The following is an 18,523-nucleotide window of genomic DNA, read 5'->3' as shown; positions in this document are numbered from 1 at the left end:
GTAGAAGACTACTTCTCCAAGTTTGTGAACCTGTATGCTCTACCTAATCAGACAGCCCTATCGGTTGCACAGTGTCTGTTTGAGGATTACGTGCTGATTCACGGCATTCCTGAGATGGTTCACAGTGACCAGGGCCGGCAGTTTGAAGCGGGGGTTATTCAAAAACTGTGTCAACTTTTAGGGATTAAGAAAACACGCACCACGCCGTATAATCCCAAATCAGACGGAATGGTCGAAAGATTTAATCGGACTCTTATCGACCAACTGGCTAAGGCATTGCTTTCCTGCGGAGGTGATTGGGATGACTATTTGAAACAGGTAGCTTTTGCCTATAATACATCTGTTCATGCTTCCACAAACTACACCCCTTTCTTTTTAACCCACGGACGGGAAGCTCGTGTCCCGGTGGAGGTGTTGGTGCCGCCACAGAGGGGATGCATGGATTTGCCTATGTCTCATGCCGACTTTGCGACATCTCTGGCAGAAAGGCTGGAGATGGCTTTTTGTGGTGCCAGACAGTATGGTGCGGAAGCCCATGAAAACCAAAAACTGTACTATGATAGAAGTACACGTTACCAGCCATATCGGGAAGGGGATCTCGTGTGGCTGCATAATCCTACCGAGGACCGTCTGAAACTTGCTCCACACTGGAAGGGACCCTACAGAGTCCTGACTGTGTTGGACTCTCAAGAAGAACATGGACTCATCTATCGTATTGGCAGTCTGCTGGATCTCCATGGACCGGAGCAAGTGGTCCATTATGACAGATTGAAACCGTATACCTTGCCACGGCCTGCTGGTGCTTCCAGTAGCTTCTCAGCTCTCCCTCACCAAGCACCTCCGCTGCAGGACGACGCGTCCCAGGAGGGCGGTGGAGGGGAGGAGCCTCGGGTTACTATTGGCATGGAGACTACATGGGTTACGGGCAACGGTAACCCACAACGGACTGTGACTCGTTCAAATAGAGCTGTGAAGCCGCCAGCATATTTAAGGGACTTTGTTACGTATCGCTAGCTGATGTTAATGTGATACAAGTGGAAATGTTTATTGACATGTGTTCATTGCGGTAGCTGCACATGCAGTCCAAACACTATGGGGTATCAGCAATTTCTGGTATCCATTGAGATTAGTTTTGCATGTTTTCAGGAGGCTCTGCAGTGGGTGATGAATAATGTGTTATATTAGTTACTGTTAGATGTTGGGTTATAAAGACATGTTTGTTTGTTGTATGCAGCAGTTCAAATTTGGTTTAGAAACGGGGACGTTTCTTTATGGGGGTGGGGAGGTATGTAAGCTATTATTGCACTCCTGTTCCGGTGTAAGTTATTTTTATTGTGAAGGAGGAGAGGAAGTAGAGGAAGGGTGCAGTGTTGTGAGGAAAAGGTGACGAGAAATAAAGTTGCGGCCGGCGTGGCGCAGAACCGGAGCCGTGTTGTTGTTTTTTTATTAACCCAAGTATAGGCGTACCATAACCCTCGGCTACAGTAATATTGAACCGCTGGACCGTTATTGTTGATGCATTAAACACCTTCACAGTGCGGGCAATTTGAGTGTAATGTTCCTTTAAAGGCCGCTGCCCCCACTCCCCCCCATCCTCCGTGCCCCCGCCCCCCTCCCCTCTCCTCCTCCCCCCACCCCCTGCCCCCCCCCCCCCGCAGCGTCGGCATTGCGCAGAACAGTTTGAACCAAAAAGCCGAGTGACCTTCCTCTCCGCTCTCAGTCTGAGACGGGCAGCACTGAAGCAATAAGCCGGTCACAGCTCCTGCAGCCGGTCCCCACTGCTCGAAGCCTCAGAAATGAACAACAACTTAGTCGGAGATGAAGTCGGGTGAGACGCATTTAACGGAGCTTTCCGCGGCGCTCGCGCGCGACCGCGAACTGCACCGTAACTTCTAATTAGCGCGCTTACTCTCCGAGCTGTCATTTGACAGCTAACGTTAGCTGTTGAGCTAAGCTAGCTGTGGTTACTCAGCGGGGTCGCTAGCCCGAGTAGCCAGAGGAAAGACGATCAGCAAAAGTTAAAGTAATCCTTAAAGTTGGTCAGTTGTTTGTGTTTTTTTGGGGGGGTTACGGTGAAATGTAGCGCGCGTGCCCGGGGTTTCGCCACGCGGCTTGTCAGCAGAAACGTACGCGAGCGTAGTTACTTATTTTAGCGTTGTTTTGCAGTTAGCATCTGAGCTAGCACGGCTAACCCAGCCAGCAAAGGGGAAGCCTCCTCTTCTCGCATCGCGCATCGCGAGGGCATTTAGGGGGCACGCAGGGAGGGATGTGATCATCCCCATCTGCCCCTAAACAACCCACTCGTGTCACAGCCGCTACAATCCCCTCCGACGTGTTTCAGCAGGGATCTTTAACGACGGGTGAAGTCGCTAGCTGATTTTTTTTATATTACTGCCGCTTTGACGTGTCGTTAAACTTCCAGCCGCTCTCCCGTCCTGCGCTCTCTACCGCCCGCGGTAATGCGCGGGGTTTCTGGGGTGAATCCTCAGCCGCTGGTAGTCGGTAACTAGCTTGCCGCAGCTCCTGGAGATGAGATGATAGGGGGTGGGGTTAGCGTGCTGAACGCCACGGGTCTGTCTCGGGTTAACTTGCGTGGCATTAAAGAGCGGTATTTTGTTGGTCATCACGTAGTCAGAAGTCCAAATGAACATCCGGGACTGGACCTTTGCTTTGGTCGCCATCCCGGAGCAGTGTGTAGGTCTCACTCCTCGTACGTTGTGTAATAACTGTGTACTTCGCTTTCCCAGTCAGCTGTAGCGTTGTTTTTGCTGTGAAACTGCTGTCAAATCTTCTCATCTGCGAGTGTTTTCAGCATTTTTACGGCCCCCGAAGAGGCAAATTGATTCCATGCTCGTTATCAAGCCACGTGACGTGTATAATAATAAAAAATGCATCTGTTATGATTTTAATTATTTTACTAATATATCATCATATATCTACTCTTTTCAGGAAGCTTTTTGTGGGAGGATTGGACTGGAGTACCACTCAAGGTTAGTTCAACTCGTGATGTTGGTGCTCTCACTTGGAGTTTAAATCAGTTGTATAAAGTCTCAATAGAATATCAGGTTACATTAAATATAATCACAAACACGTTTAAGACACTTTTGATTTCTTATGAGGACAAAAATTTCCACCACAGAGTAGAGCTGGTAGACCTTGAATGCAAAGAATGTCATTAGAGTCGGTGCTCTCATACAATAATTACAATTATACGGTTACATGTGATCATCATTACAAATATGGGTGTTGTGATCCAACAGCCAGATTGTAATATTAAGTTGTGTTATTATATTGATATCTGAGATGTTGGAGCTGTGGCTGTGGTTCCTCTTTATTATTAACGCCGCTTTACTGTGTTAAAATGTTATTTAGGATTTTGTAATGTTTCCCTTATTTTACCCATCGGAAATTTCTGATGATCAGACACTTTGGACGTCACAGTGTTTATTCTTCTCCGCAGACTATCCCGATGGTAAAGTTTGTCTCGACTCCTCTACCGGCTCACGCTCGATTGGCCACTATGTAACTTTCAACGAGGGTTTGCCTGTGTTAGAAGCACACTGCGAACTTTAAGATCTGAACCACAGCTCGAGTTGCGCTTGTTTCCTTAGCGATTCCCCCGGGCTTCCCAGCCATGAGAAAAGCAATTACGATCGCTCCCTCAGAAGCGGCTCCTCATTTGTTAGAACTCACACGCTTTGCTGCTGTGGGCGTTACAGTAGTTTATGGTATATCTGGTGCCGTTTAACAGGACAAGGTGTCAGGGCTGTGTTTGCTGTTCAGCAACATCAACACGTGAGGTGAAAAGGACCTCACTGCATTGTTGAGTTTACACGTAACACAGCAAAGGTAAACTCCCTCCTGTTCTGCTAAATGAAGGTCACTGGATGTCTCGTAGTCTTCCCTTACGTACTTTCACGGAGTGGTGCGGGTGTTTTTACCCCACACCTGTTTTCCCGCAGGTTGAAGAGCTCATTTATCATATTGAGTCCATGAGTTCTTTAAGTCCTTAATAATGCATTTGTTTGTTTTCAATAGACAAGCTCGACCTTGTTATTGCTCTGATTACATTTACAGTATGGTTGTGTTTCTGTGCAAATGTTTCATGAAGCAGCTGTGTTATTTCATTTCTTTCTTTCTCTTCTCAGAGACACTTAGAAACTACTTTTCACAGTATGGGGAGGTAGTAGATTGTGTCATCATGAAGGACAAAACTACAAATCAGTCGCGAGGCTTCGGCTTTGTTAAATTCAAAGACCCCAATTGTGTACGGACCGTGCTGGAGACAAAGCCGCATAATCTTGATGGAAGAAATGTGAGTATTTTAAGTCAAAGGAGCAGATAATCATATCATCCTGAGTAATCTGCCTGTGCGCTGTGCGAGCAAAGTGAAAAACCTCATACTGGATTTCCCTATTCAGAGGAGCTAGAAGTTATTCAAGGAGACGCACCATTGTACTTTCATACAGACAATTCTCTTGGCTAAATATTGACGTTGGTTTTGCCCAGCGAGACGTACCTGTTTAATTGCAAATTTGCAAAAATTGGCAGAGATGGCAGAAAATGAAAAGCTTTTTTTTCTTTTCTTTTCTTTTTTGTTTTTAGAAGACAGAAGGGCCATTTTATTTGCCATCAATTCAAATCAATCAATATACAAATTTTTCCCTGTTGTGTGGGGAGAGCCAATACACTGTAATGGGTACAGTGAAGAAGAACGTTTGAAGGTGCCTTTTAATGAGGTGAAATGTTTTCTCTGCTGTCAGATTGACCCGAAGCCATGCACTCCCAGAGGAATGCAACCTGAAAAGTCTCGAACCAAGGAGGGCTGGGTAAGAAGTCTGATTTCTACTGTGTACGCTGGGAGTTTCCGCTACGACTAAGGTCATCAATATCTCTGTCCTGTACTACGAAGCTGTACTCTTTTCTTGGCCATGAGAAGACCTTGAGCTTCTTTTATGTAGAGAAATTTTACGTTGACCTACATTTTGTTGTTCCAAGTAGTGATGTAGTAGTAGTGACAGCCTTTGTGCCGTTAGACAACACCATAAATTGGTTGGGGGTTTCGATAAATCACAGATGCATCAGATAATCTATGACTCCATTTGTGATCAAGGGGCGGCATCAATACCAGCAGATGTGTGTTCACATATTCCCAGAAATAACAAAAAGCTCTCATGAAGCGGTCTATATGGCCATGCGAAATAATGATATAGAGATATAACAACACTCTTGATATGCCTTTGTTTAATGTTGATCCGTTTTCTTTATTTAAATAAATTGACAACATTTTATGCCTTTCCAGCGAAAATACTGAATATAACAGAACTATTGACAGGCAGGACAGTGTGGTAATAAACATTGCTTTCAGCAGTGAATCTTTTTTGAAAGGCAGGAATCGACAGCAACAGCCAAAGCAGATCTGTTATAGTCATTTATTCACTGCAATGGTTTTAGTTATTGCCCATTTGCTGTTAATAATTTTTTTTTGTATGTCACATATTTAGCTATAAGCATACATTTTAATGTCAGAAGCTTTTACAAATAAAGCCCGTAGCTTCCCAATGGAATTCCTTTCAGTGACTTTTAAGTAGCTGCCACTGAATTTTTTACTAACAAGGCAGAAGATGTAATTGTTAAAAATCATTGTCGTAAGCAGCCTCTAGCCTCTGCAGCGTGAGTGCAGGGCACAGCAGTGGTGAAATGCTTGGTGGTTGAGAGTAAGTGGGGGAAGCCATGCACTGATCTGTAGAGACTAGTGTTTGCATTGACACGACATGTTAAGAATTACACCCCCGGGGGCCAGAGGAGAACCTAATTTCTTCTGCACTGTTTGAATAGATGATGGCTAACTGTCCCCTCCCCAGGGTGATCCTTTAACAGACATTGAAATCCATACACTCCCTGTTTTCTTTCAGAAGGGCGGCAAAGCCGATAGCAATAAATCAAAGAAGATATTTGTAGGTGGAATCCCCCATAACTGCGGCGAGCCTGAACTCAGGGACTATTTCAATAGATTTGGAGTGGTGAGTATGGCGGAGTGCATAATGTAGTTCACATCTTCATTAACACTGCTTGAGTAGACATGACATTGAACAGGGTCAACACTACAGGATAAAAATGTTGTTATTTAATGGTCTATGGGATAGGACGATTAATTATTGGTTCAAATTGAGGCTAAGTTTGCTAAATTTGAGTATGAACAGACAGTGTCTGGTTATCTGAAAAGAGCCACTGTTTCTCTTTGTCCCATTCAAGGTCACAGAGGTGGTAATGATCTATGATGCGGAGAAGCAGAGGCCCCGAGGTAAAAGCTGATCCCGTTGTTTTCTCCCCTCTCCATACCGTACCATCTTAAATCTCATGACAAACTATTTGGGCCCAAAGAGAAAAACCCCTTATGTCGCAGATATTCAATTCAATTTAAAATCTTTAAACCATAACATGAATTTGATGTAGGGTGAAGACGCACAATAAAACACAAAAGCATGTTGGATAAAACCCTTGTGGAAAAGTCACCGCAGCTTACGGTCAAATGGAAAATCTGACTCCACATTTGTAGAGGTGGAATGAAAATCACATTGTAACGTGGAATCATTGCTCTCCTGTGAAATTCATGAAATTACATTCAGTTAATGTGATGGTCATACATTTGTAATGTCACATGTAATCTGTCCACATAACAAAGCAGGAGATGGGACTCAAAAGCCTCGTCTCAGCCATTTGTCACAATGCTCAAATCTGACAATTGTTTGGGTAACATTGCATGCTCTGATTTACACTGATGCAGTGTCCTTTGTGACCTTGTGGGAAAACATGGACACACTTCTGCTCAGTAAACAAGCTCAGAGAGGTTAACTTATAAAACGTTAGCACTAGTATTGGTACTCCTCAAAAAAACAACTCTTCATTGGGGAGGAATCTGTTTCTGATTCATCTAATTAATTATTTTCTGTTAATGAAATCTGTAATCTGAAATATTTTCAAAAAAATTGAAATTAAATTTAGAAATAATACAATATTGAAATGTGTGAATGCAATTTTAGCCAACCAACATCATCTTCAGAGATGTGACATGCTGGTTTTAGTTGCCATATAGAAAAATAACTTGATTAATTATATTCTATATACGTATTGATCTATCTCTAAAATTGAGTTTGACAAAAATCAAACTTTAAGGTGAAATCAAAGAAGTCCAATATAGAAGTAGGGATGATCATAGCTGGTTAAAAATGAGACCTTTTTAAAATCTCAGAAGAATTCCATTTAATACGTTTTTTGATGATATCTTTATGACATGTGCCGCCACTTATTAGCATGGATGGCCTCAGTGGGAATCAGAACCAGTGGCACCATCGGTGTTGGTGTCAGACTCTGTCCGCTCTGTTACAGTCACAGCTGACAGTAAGTAACACACATCTGTGTTTGTCCTCCATAGCAAAGTAGCGGCCAACATGTAGTACTGCTCTCCCGTACAAACCCCCAATCATTCTCTACTGGGAGAGACCCAGAATAGTTTGTCATTGGATTTTAACATGTATTGCAAACAGTAACAACCACTACGTAATCTTTAATAATATTTATTCTACTAAAAACATTATCCAACATTGGAATAAGTTTTCTTTTAACTTGATACATATATATGTAACCGATACATAAATCTTATCTTAAACGGCGTAGTATGTGTTTTCCCTTACGTAGACAGTTAAGTATTATTGTAAGTAAGCCCTTTCTATTTTCTTTCTTCTGTCCCTCTTTTCCTTGTGAATGGTTTGAATGTGATTAACGGTGTCTCTTTAAGATTTGTCTTTTCTCCTTTAGGTTACTGTGCATTGAGCGGTAGCACAGAGGTACAGGCCAATTTTTAAAAGCACTAACAAATTCTTACCTGATCAAAATGGGGTGTGTACAAAGTTGCGTCAAATCTGAGCAATAATTTAACCGCAGTAAACCCCTTGCTAAATCCCGCCCCTCAAACGCGCCAATCAAAGCTTAGCGTCGACCAGGGTCGGCTGTCTGTCTGTCCTACACAGACCGATGCAGTCGTCTAGTCATGCATACACATTGTGTAATATTATATGTTACCCAGGGAGGTTGGACGAAGTTATATTCTACTTAAAAATCTGAGAACATGTACATAAAGTGCATGTTAGAACACTATTAAGCATAAGCACTTCCAATCATTAGACCGATGTGCTTGAGATTGAGAAGCAAGGATTGTGTCCCTTCTAAATGCTACATATACAATAATTAAATACTTTAGATATCAACAACATTATGGAACAAATAAAGAATTACAGCCAAAAGCTTAATATCATTTTCACTATTGATTAATCTGCTAATTACTTTTGTAATTGGTAGAAGTTTTTATTCTGATCAACCCCAGAACTCCCGCCATAATTCTATTTAAAAAAAACAAACCTTTTTTTCCTTTAAAACTTTGAATAAAGAAAAATCCTAACCCTAAAATAATTATAAATTATTAAAATAATGTATTTCTGTTTAGATTATAATTGGAGATAATCAGTTCTACATTTAGTAGAGTGTCACTCCACAGCAAGTTAAATTTCACATCAGTTTTATCAGTCAAATCTTGAGTAACTCTTTATCAGTTATTTGCCAAAAGCGTGTCAACCGGGTTGTAAATTTAGAATCAGGACAGGTCATTGACGTTATTAATAGCAATAGATCATGAGATTGGGGAGTACTTGGCAGGCGACTAGAGGTCTCTAAAATCTCAGTAGTATTGTGTTTAATTGGATCCAGGTTAGGTCCCTGAAGTAGAGAGTACACAACCCAAATCTGCCACCTTGGGAAGTTCATCAAATTGAAAGTAGATCATCGCACCGCGGCCTGCAAGCTCTCTGTTGCAGCAGGTTGAGCCAAAATGTTCCAACAAAAAGTTCTCCCTCTTGATGATGCATATTGTACATCCGCCATGAAAACTATTGATCAAAATCTGCAACTTGTCATAGTGGGGAACTATTTGTGGCCTATATCTTTGTGTTACCTTTGTGAGCGATACTTTAATTGTCCATTTTAGGCTTATCCTGGCTCACTCAAAAGTAAAATACACAATTTGGGAAAGCATGGAGAAAGCTTTAGGCATTTTACAGTTTGTGTTTCTCCATATTTTTGTGATGCATTAACAATGGCTGCTGCGAGTGTGTGCTCCACAGCAATCTACTAAGGGACAGATCAAGGTGGGGTTTGGATGAAACTGCACGAAGTAAAACAATCTGATATCTGTCCAATTGGCATTCATCAATGTTTAAGGGTGGTAGTTGGCCTTTATTTTTGTTCAAATTTGCTGCACTCGTCATTCTTTGTTTTACCAGCTGAGCGGTCCTCTATTGTTATAGTTCAGTACACAGTAAAGAGAAACGTTTCCCTCAATCCCCCAGGTATTGGTCTTGGATTTGTATTTGCGACATCATCCGAACCCCAGGAGCCTCTTGCTCAGTTTCTTGACGGATCCTCACTCTGCTGAAGCCCAATACTGTTCTTCATCTTGTGTTGTCACAACCCCCCCCCCCCCCCCTGCTACCTTGATTCACTCTTGGTCGTTGGCTAGGTTTCGGATTTATTACTTTCGAGGCCGAACAATCAGTGGACCAGGCTGTCAACATGCATTTTCACGACATCATGGGCAAAAAAGTGTGTAGTTGTAGTTTTATTTTACCCTTACGATCAAACAGAGGCTTGGGCGACAGAGTGAGAATATACATTGAATTCGTTCATTTTCGAGCTGCTTCTGATTTTTTGCTGCAGCATCATATAGCAAATAGTTATCCCTTGACATCAAAACAACAACGGATCAGGCGACTAATTAATTTACTCATATTATTATTATTTTTTATAATATTACTAACTTATTGCCATAAGTAATAATCTCTAAGGGCACGTTGATCCTTCACTAATGTACCAGATTCTGCAGTCGCCTAAGGCTTTGTTCAAATTGACCTCTCCTTTAGGGTGTTTTAAGTCCATTGGATTCTCCTTAAACTATTAAATTTGCATTATTCTGTTTTCTACATAAATGACATGATGTCATAAAGACATAATATTTTAGTGAAGATGAATCACCTAAAGGATTGGTCCAATCAGTTCTGTTTCCTTTGTTTTATGATGTTTTGTTGGCAGGTCACTTACATGATAACGTATTTCTTTTCTCTTTTTTTTTTAAATGAAAGAAAAAGCTCAACTCAGTGACCTTAGTTGAAGAATCTCCATACTGTGTCTTTCAGCTTTCTAAACAACAAATGACTGTTCCCTCCAAAATGCTGCTCAGGATGAGACACAAGTCGCACAATAATATTTGCACGCTCCTTCTTAGTGTTTGTTTTAACTCTGAGTGTGTGTACCACACGGCTTTGATGGGGCTTACTGCGCAAAGACAATTCAGATCGTGTCAGGTAAGCTGTCCATCCGGGGAAAAACTCCAAATTCGTTATGGATTTATATTTAAGCACTGCTCCTGACCTTCTGGCACTGCTTGTATTGGGATATTGCTTGTGACAAACACCATCCACCTGCTACGTCAGCTGAATAAAATAAAGCCATAAAATAATATAGCACTACTTGGGGCATATTTGGTTGGTTTTGTGCTGGCACTTTGAAGCTCTCATTCATCAGCACGCCTTTTTTTTTGCTGTGGTTTTTCTGCACTCATTAGTGAGGTTAACCCTAATTTCTTGGTATACGATCTGTCAGTGGTACCCACCCCCCTGACTTTGACCTGGTTTCCAGTAGAAACCATCCTCCATTGTTCTTGACTTGACATTACCTTATGCTGGGACTTGGGGGAAGTTGGGAAATATGCGTTACAAATTTAGAAATTGGAGCACATATCAAACTGGGGAACATATCCCAGTTCTGCTGTTGGGGACCGTACAGAAGTCCCAGTATCCATCACTCGTCGCTGTGATGCCCTCGGGAGGAAGCGCTCAGGTAGCCGGTGGCGGCGAGGCCCCCGCCGGAAACATGTGCACTTAATTAGGTCGACAGAGAAGAAGCGGGGAGGCTGGGGAAGGTGGCAGCGCCTTAAAGCGGGGAGGAATTTGTGATTCGTTTTTGCTCCCGCAAGGTGACCCCAATAACTCAACCGCTCAGTCTATTTCTGGTTGGCCCCCCCTTAGTCGCAGCCTGTTTCCTTGCTCTGGTTAACTGCTGGTAGCTTTGCCGAGTTACAGGAAGGACAATTTTTTTTGTTTTTGGAGAAATGCATTTTTATTTGATCAATGATGGATGAAAACTATACTTAAGTTACATTAAGATGGATCACGTCTGGGTTAATGTATTTTCAGTCTAATTCACTGATCCTAATTATGTATTTAAAAAGTATAGGTTTGTTACTAGAATTGAGATGGGGTGAAAAAACTTTCTACCCATCTTGTAGTTTAAGATTTGGTCCTGCAGCAGCTATTTGTAATTATATTAAGGTCATCAGTCACATGTACTCAATTGGGGGAAGAAAAAAAAAAACTCCCTTTGACACAGTATGAAGATTACATTTTAGATTGACTGAAAAGTGTTTGTTTTCAATATTTGCATGTTTACTTTTTATATATTCTGTGAGATCTTGGATTCAAATTTCTCTCCACATTCATTCCCTCCCTAAAACTTATTACAAACATGATAAAATTAAAAAGATTCTTTATAAGCGTTAGAACTGAAGAAAGGTAAGTCATGACTTTCCATTAGTTGTCTTTATGAAATTTAGCGTATTTAGTGGGGAAAAATAGTTCTGTTTCTCAGGTATATCTTAAGAGGCTGTGATCTGGACATGATGCATTTCAAAATAAAAGTTGATCCATTACTTTGCATTATCATTTTTGCACCTACCTACCTGAGAAACATAACCACACAGCTCTCCTGGCTACACAGCAATATAAACTTCCATAGTTTCCCCACGTTATTCCAATAAATATAAAGTGAGAGATTTCAAACTGGCGCCATGTTTAGTTTTATTCAGTGGTAGGACAGGTCTGTGTAGGTGAGGCACTGTGTAGACCTTATACTGGTGATGCCAAATGTGCCCTTGTTGTCCTTTTGTACAGGTGGAAGTAAAGAAGGCTGAGCCCCGGGACAGCAAAGCACCTGGCCAGCTCGGCCCTGGCCAGTGGGCACCCAGGGGCATCCTGAGCGCAGCTAATGGCTGGACCGCACAGCCGGCCCAGGGCTGGCAACAGCCGTACGGGGCACAGGGTGAGTGGGGGTGAGATGTCCAGGTGCCGGGCGAACAAGGCTCGTTGTTCAGAGGAGAACCTTTTATAGCGACTGCCTAAACGAGTTAAATCCTGCTGCTCTTAGTGGGACACTTTCATGTTAAATATCAAACTGGATTCTGTGAATAATCAACGTTTCGGTTATTGTCCCCAGATTATAGATTTCTTTGTTCTCTCTCTCTCTCTCTCTCTCTCTCTGAAGGAGTGTGGGTGTCAACTACTGGCCAACCGATAGGTAGGTGTTTGATCTCCACTTGACAACACAGAATACATTTTATTTCTCTGTTGCATAACTGAATTGATCTGACTGCAGATATGCTTTAAAGTCTTTGCCACGCAATCAAGTGCTTATCTCAAAACGCTCACAAAGACGGACGTGCACTCTGTGGCCAGTAGGCTCACGGCGTTGGACAGCGCATGTTATCACGTATTCATAATGGCTGAGGCTGCTGATAGTTTTGCTGCTTGACACAGATGGCGGCCTTGAATAGATTCCAGCCTCCACGCGCTATTGGTCAGGCTCGGATTCATATCCCCCACCCCCGGGGTCAACCTGCAACGCTCCCTGCAGTGTTGGACCAGTGTTACTTTATTCAGCTTAGAATGGTGCTCTGTTTGGAATCCAGTTCTTTACCAATTATGTGTCTTGATAATCAGCTGTTCATTTAAGACAAAATGGATCAGTGCAGGCACAGATATTGCTGGTATTGCTTGTGTACCAAAACGTGAGACCTGTATTCATGTAAAAACATTTCTGTAAATTAGATCTGTTCTGTATTGGAGCAGGCGGGTATGGACCTCAGTTGACGGCCAGCCGTGGAGCCCCCACGCAGCCTCCATCACCCTTCAACGCATTCCTGGTCACGAGCCCCGCGGGTGGCTTTGCTGCACCTCAGGGCTACCCTCAGCAGGCCTACAGCACAGCACCTCAGTTTGGTCAGTATTACTGATGCACTTATTACACTTTGTTGTTCTTGTGAGAACCACCACCAAGTCCTTAAAAGGAAATCTAGCATATGTAGGGTTCACGCGTTGCATTGGGTGGAGGACAAACAGCATTTACTTCATTACTACTCAAATGGCTGTGTCGAATGAGTCCATTGAATCTACCTCCGGTTTTCCAGGCAGCTTTGCTCTTGCTGTTGTCAGGGAGGAACCTCCACCTTATCAGAGATGGACAGAGAGGCTCGCAGATACTGAGCATGTCATGAACTCCTTCTAAAAAGCCTGGGGGTTTATTACTTTACAATAACCAGTTATTATACATCTTTAACAGAATATTAGATAAAGAATAGGGGGAAAAGAAGATTATAATGATCTGTTACAAATGGGTTACTAACAATTTGTCCCAGCAGCTGACATGTGTAATGAAATGAGAAGCCATCTAGTGGATTGTTTAACACATTGACTAGTACTGGCTTGCAAAGTACGAGGATGTTGAATTGACAATACTAGACTATTTGAAGAAAATCATGTTGTGTTTTATTCAGGGCCACCAACACTTGGGCTTCTGTAGTCATACACAACATACCAAAAGCCGCGGTCATAGGAATGACCTTATTATCACTCCACAGGTTACAGTTTCGGCACACCCCAAGCAGACCAGTACGCTGCACAGGTTCCTCCTCCTCCCACCACTCCAGGAACTGCGCCTCTGGGTTTTGCCCCTGCCACCACGCCAACTCAGGACCTGAGCAAAGCTCCCACAGGGCAGCCTGACTTCCCTTATAGCCAGTATGGTAAGAATAGCATTGTGCATTGTGCAGCTTGCTGCCCTCTTCTTTCCCATTTCATTTAAACTCACTGCTCCTCGGCCCTGCCTGGACATTTTATATGGTGACACTACCTGTCATTTAGGTGTATATCTACAATCCTTAGACAAGCAGCAGGTTTCTATTGGTACCGTTTAGCTTGAACTGCTCCACATGCACACATGCTTTCTGCATACATGAAGGCCCTTGTCATTTCTGTCAGGTTTTTCCAGCTGGGCTGTGGATTGGTGAAAAGATCGGTAGGTCTCGGTAGGTTAAAATTAGATCATCCTGCTTTGCACTGTTTTTTGCTATTACATTTTCTTTTTGTGCAAACCTCTCCCAAATGCTTGTGAAACCTTATTTCTGGAATTAGGCATGTCCAACCTGCCAAACCACCTATGTTCGACATGTGTGAACTCTGAGCCTCTGCCTTGTGGGTACATGTAGATATTCCTGAGTCCTGAGCACGTCATTTTTTGAATGACGTGTCTGCAGGTTTTTCTTGCTGGTCGGTGTCTTTGTGGTCTTTGAGCTGGATTGTGTTTAGCCGGAATAATTATTCCTCCAGGATCTGTTCTCAGCAACCTTCTCTGCCAAACTTCAGCGTGTAGGGACTTTAAAATCACGCATTTCATAATAACTAAACTAAAAACCATTAAGAAGTTCTTTCTCCAGTGAAACCCGTTGATACTCAAAGAGAACGACGCACTGTGACTGACAACTAAGCAGCATCTACGGAAAGGGAACACGCTTCGTTCAGCATTTAACCATTCAGTTGCATCAACACACACATCATCAGGAGCCAGACACTCATTTAGAAGCTAAACCCCCATTTGGCTCGCTGGTTTATTTTTTTTCTGCCTTTGCTTCCAGCTGCTTCACACTGTTGGATCTACATTCCAAGCAGTCGTGAGCGCCGTCGGTTCTGAGAGGTACTTCTCTCGTTCACTGTCTCTTGCCAGTGCTCTATCTTCCATACTATTTTTAGTATTTAAAACGCATATCATATGTGCGTTACCTGTTTTGGACACTTCGTAAGTAGCAACACTCTAAGAAACGTTTTTATGAACAGAAACTCGTTAACGAAACTTTGATGATCCAGAGACTAATCACACACCTCTACTGTTAAAGTTTATGTAACAATAGTGTAATAATAACTTAGTTTTATTTCATAAATATTGGAACCAAATGTTTTGTAATACAGTACATCACATACATTATTCATTATTTTCACCTTCCGGGCAGACACTTTGATTTCATTAAACCGTGTCACCATAAAGGTTTAGTTTGTCAAAACCTCTTGGTCCATTCAAAAACATTGACATTGGATATTTGGGAATTGAGCGCTGAAAAGGGTCGTATTGTGCTTCACTTGATCGTCGTCATCAATGTGACGATAAAACCACTAATCTGGTTTTACATTTCTTTCTCCTGGCGTCACTTTCATAACATCTTATTGATAGAGCATTTCCTACATAAACTGCATCTTAGCATATCATGCACATTTCACAAAATGTCATGAACCAAAACTAACATGATTTTAAAAGGTCAGGAATCCTCACAGATGGCTCACACTTTCGCCCTCCATTTTGCTTTGATTATTTAGAGCACAGCTGAGCAGTGATGTCTCTCAGAGCATAGTAGTGCAGGCACAGTGATTTGAGAGCAAGTGTGAGGCTCTGTTAGGTCGGGGGGGGAGCTATGTAGTTGGGTTCAGTCAACCTGGTCTCCTCATCTCCCTGATAGGCTTGGGTAACTACCTTCAGGACCCTTCTGCCTACGGACCAACGCGTCCTTCTCACAGTTATGGTCAGGATGAGCAGAGAGGATATAGTGCAGGTAGGTGCCAGCATCGTCTTCTCAAACCACAAAAGTAGCGTCTGTTCAGTTCTGTAGTCTTTTATAGAGCTGCCACCTGGTTATTTTCCTCTTTGGTTTTGCTCTGTGTTTTTAATTTGCACGTTCATACGAATGATTGTGTATGCTCTTGTACAGTAAAACACAGCCACAGCAGTCCGCTGAGAGCATTTAATTCATTTACATTCACATTTGGAATGCAGAGGTATAAACAGTCATCTTCCTCAGCGGCTGTAGCTTTACTATACAAAGACAAACCTCCTCCTCTTTTGTCCACTCTCTCTGTCCGCATTGCTTTGCAGAGTATAAAAGGATGATCTAATCGTCAAAAATGTTGTTCATGGTTCAGTTGTCTCTCTGCATCAGCAGTCTATTCACCCATTGTCTTTTCCCCATGTACTGTCTCCACATTATAGCTGAAGGGATGAGAAAGAAAAGAAGATTTAAAGGAGGATACGATGGCAGTAAATTTCCAATTTCACTCTCTCTGTAGGGGGTGATCCTGTTAGGACAGCTCCCTCTTCTTCAGATTGCTTATTTTTGTTCTCTTCATGGAGAAACGTGTTGTCTTTTGTAACTTCACACCTTTATTTCTTTCTTTCTGTATCTTGCCTTTCCATTCCAGTTATTTAAAATATCCTCAACTCGGGTATTTATTGTTGATATTTCAGAATCAGCGCTGACTGGCTGATTCCAGGGCAGGAAATTAACCAGCATGATTCTAAAAAGATTAGGCTGCAGCTGGTTTTCATATTCTACCAGCGAGAAACTCATTTTTGTTCACTTTAATGTCCCTTTGGCTTGGACTTGCCTGGTGAGTTTTGGGTTTCACCAGCTTTTAGTTGGTTACTTTCCTTCCCCAAGGTTGCACTTGGGTTCCCTTGTTTGTCTGCAGCGGGGCTGGTGCCATCCAGTGTCTCAATACAAGAACGTATGTGTGTTGCACTGATCAGCAAGAGAATAAATTGATGGTCTAACTTAATGAAGCCCCCTTTAAGTGTTTATTAAATTCTCTATACATTTTAACTATGTCAACAAATAATGTTCAATTCTAAAGGGCTTGTTGAAGGAATACAGACTTTCCATCAACAGAAAGACAATCCAACTTTTAAAGCCAAATAATATAGAAAATATAAATCCTTTAAGCCGTTTGGTGCGTCAAATTTAATTCATCTAGCGCTTTATCTCAGACACTGATTCCTTCATTGTAAATCAATAAAATTGCATAATAAAAAAATAAAATAGCAAGAAAGGCAGCATTATGATCTTGATGTATCAATACTTTACTGAGTTGTAGGTGTGCAGCACATTCAACTGTAAGAAAAATAACAATTCGACTCTTTTAGTAAAAGGGTCAGAGGTGGATTGCTTCTGAAAGGAATTCTTTTCCTACAAAATGACCATTTCATATCAGTCATTCACCCTGCGTTACTTTGAATTCTTGAATATACGTCATAAGAATCAAAAGTCTTGATGATTTCAAGTAAATTGGGTCGCGCGTAACAACGGCAAAACAACCAAATAGTTTGTTTACAAACTTTCATAACTTGTGCAGTATAATAATTGGGATATTAGCAAAAACTAAGCATGCGTTTGGGAAGTCCTGAGAATACAACTGGATAAAAAAAAAGGCTTGGACAAATGGCCATTATGTGGGTGAAGTAATCTTTTGAGATTTCAATTGTTTTTCATCTAGTAGTAATTCTTAAGCAGTAAGGCATCTCCCTAAACAGCGCCTGGTGACCTCGCCTTTAAACTTCTCTTCTCTTCCTCCCGCTCTCTCCTCTCTGTTGACCTCCTCAGGGTACGGGCAGGACCTGACAGCCTTTAGTCACACCTTCGCGGACCCCAGCCAGCAGACGGCTTCCTACGGAGCCCCGACAGCACAGCCCACGGCCGGCCCCCAGCCTGCTGCCACTGCGTTCGGAAGAGGGCAGAACCACAACGTACAGGGCTTCCACCCATATCGACGCTGACCCCTCCCGCCGCTGGCTGGGAGGGGGGGGAGGGGGGGCTGTGGGCTGTGTAAAGTTTTAAAACAAAAAAATTACAGAAAAAAAAGGTCAGGGAAATGTGTGTTCTTGCTAAAAAGAAAAACTGGAGTTCTGGATTGTTCTGTGGCGATATTGAATGCACTCAGTTTGTGAACGCAGGAATTTCAGTAAATTCAAAAGGGGTCAAAGATCCCAGTTTTTTTTGCATAACTTAATGAACATTCAGCAGAGAGCTTTTATCCCCTTACCCCCAAACCCCGTGTTTTATAGTAGAACAAAACTACTTGCAATAATTTAGATTGTCTGGTCAAACACTAGCACAGAGACTTTATGTAAAGAGACTTGCATATAAATATGTATATTTATTATGGTGGACACAAATGAAAACAGGGTCTCAAGTTTCCTCAGCTTTAAATTCTAGGGAAAAATGTTTTTATTTTTCATTTGGTGGATTTTGTTTACTTTCTGAGCCTTTAAAGTTTGTTTAAAATGGAGATTATGAATATATATATATATTATACACAAACTGTGCAATTTTTTAAAAAGAGAATTTTGTACTATAAATGTACACTTTGCTTGTTTTTTTATTTAAAGATGTAGTCTTCCCTCAGGTGGCTTTTTTGGGTGCATTTTTTGCACTTACGCAAAAAGAAAAAACAAATTATTACAAAAATAAATGTTTTAAGGATACAAT

At 42.0% G+C, this 18,523-nt stretch overlaps 1 protein-coding gene across 9 annotated transcripts; it reads left to right on the top strand.

Moving 5' to 3' along the window:
* Positions 1-1,681: 1,681 nt before the first annotated feature.
* dazap1 (DAZ associated protein 1) lies at positions 1,682-18,522 on the top strand. 9 transcript variants are annotated; one of them, XM_037470358.2, is made up of 13 exons: positions 1,682-1,828; positions 2,950-2,990; positions 4,149-4,315; positions 4,764-4,829; positions 5,919-6,023; positions 6,256-6,304; positions 9,572-9,654; positions 12,057-12,204; positions 12,427-12,459; positions 12,990-13,160; positions 13,799-13,963; positions 15,725-15,817; positions 17,639-18,522. In XM_037470358.2, the coding sequence occupies exons 1-13, from the start codon at positions 1,797-1,799 to the stop codon at positions 17,809-17,811; spliced, it is 1,326 nt and encodes a 441-aa protein (XP_037326255.1). In that variant the 5' UTR covers positions 1,682-1,796; the 3' UTR covers positions 17,812-18,522. The 9 variants fall into 9 exon arrangements, with proteins under 9 accessions (XP_037326255.1, XP_037326256.1, XP_062419554.1 ...); XM_037470359.2 differs by having other exon boundaries at positions 5,916-6,023; positions 13,011-13,160; XM_062563570.1 differs by having other exon boundaries at positions 5,916-6,023; positions 13,008-13,160.
* Position 18,523: the final 1 nt, after the last annotated feature.

This window comes from Pungitius pungitius, chromosome 7 (genome assembly GCF_949316345.1).
Source record: "Pungitius pungitius chromosome 7, fPunPun2.1, whole genome shotgun sequence".
Lineage (NCBI taxonomy): Eukaryota > Metazoa > Chordata > Actinopteri > Perciformes > Gasterosteidae > Pungitius > Pungitius pungitius.
Note: the sequence above shows the minus strand (reverse complement) of the source record. Positions and strands in the feature narration are given on the sequence as shown.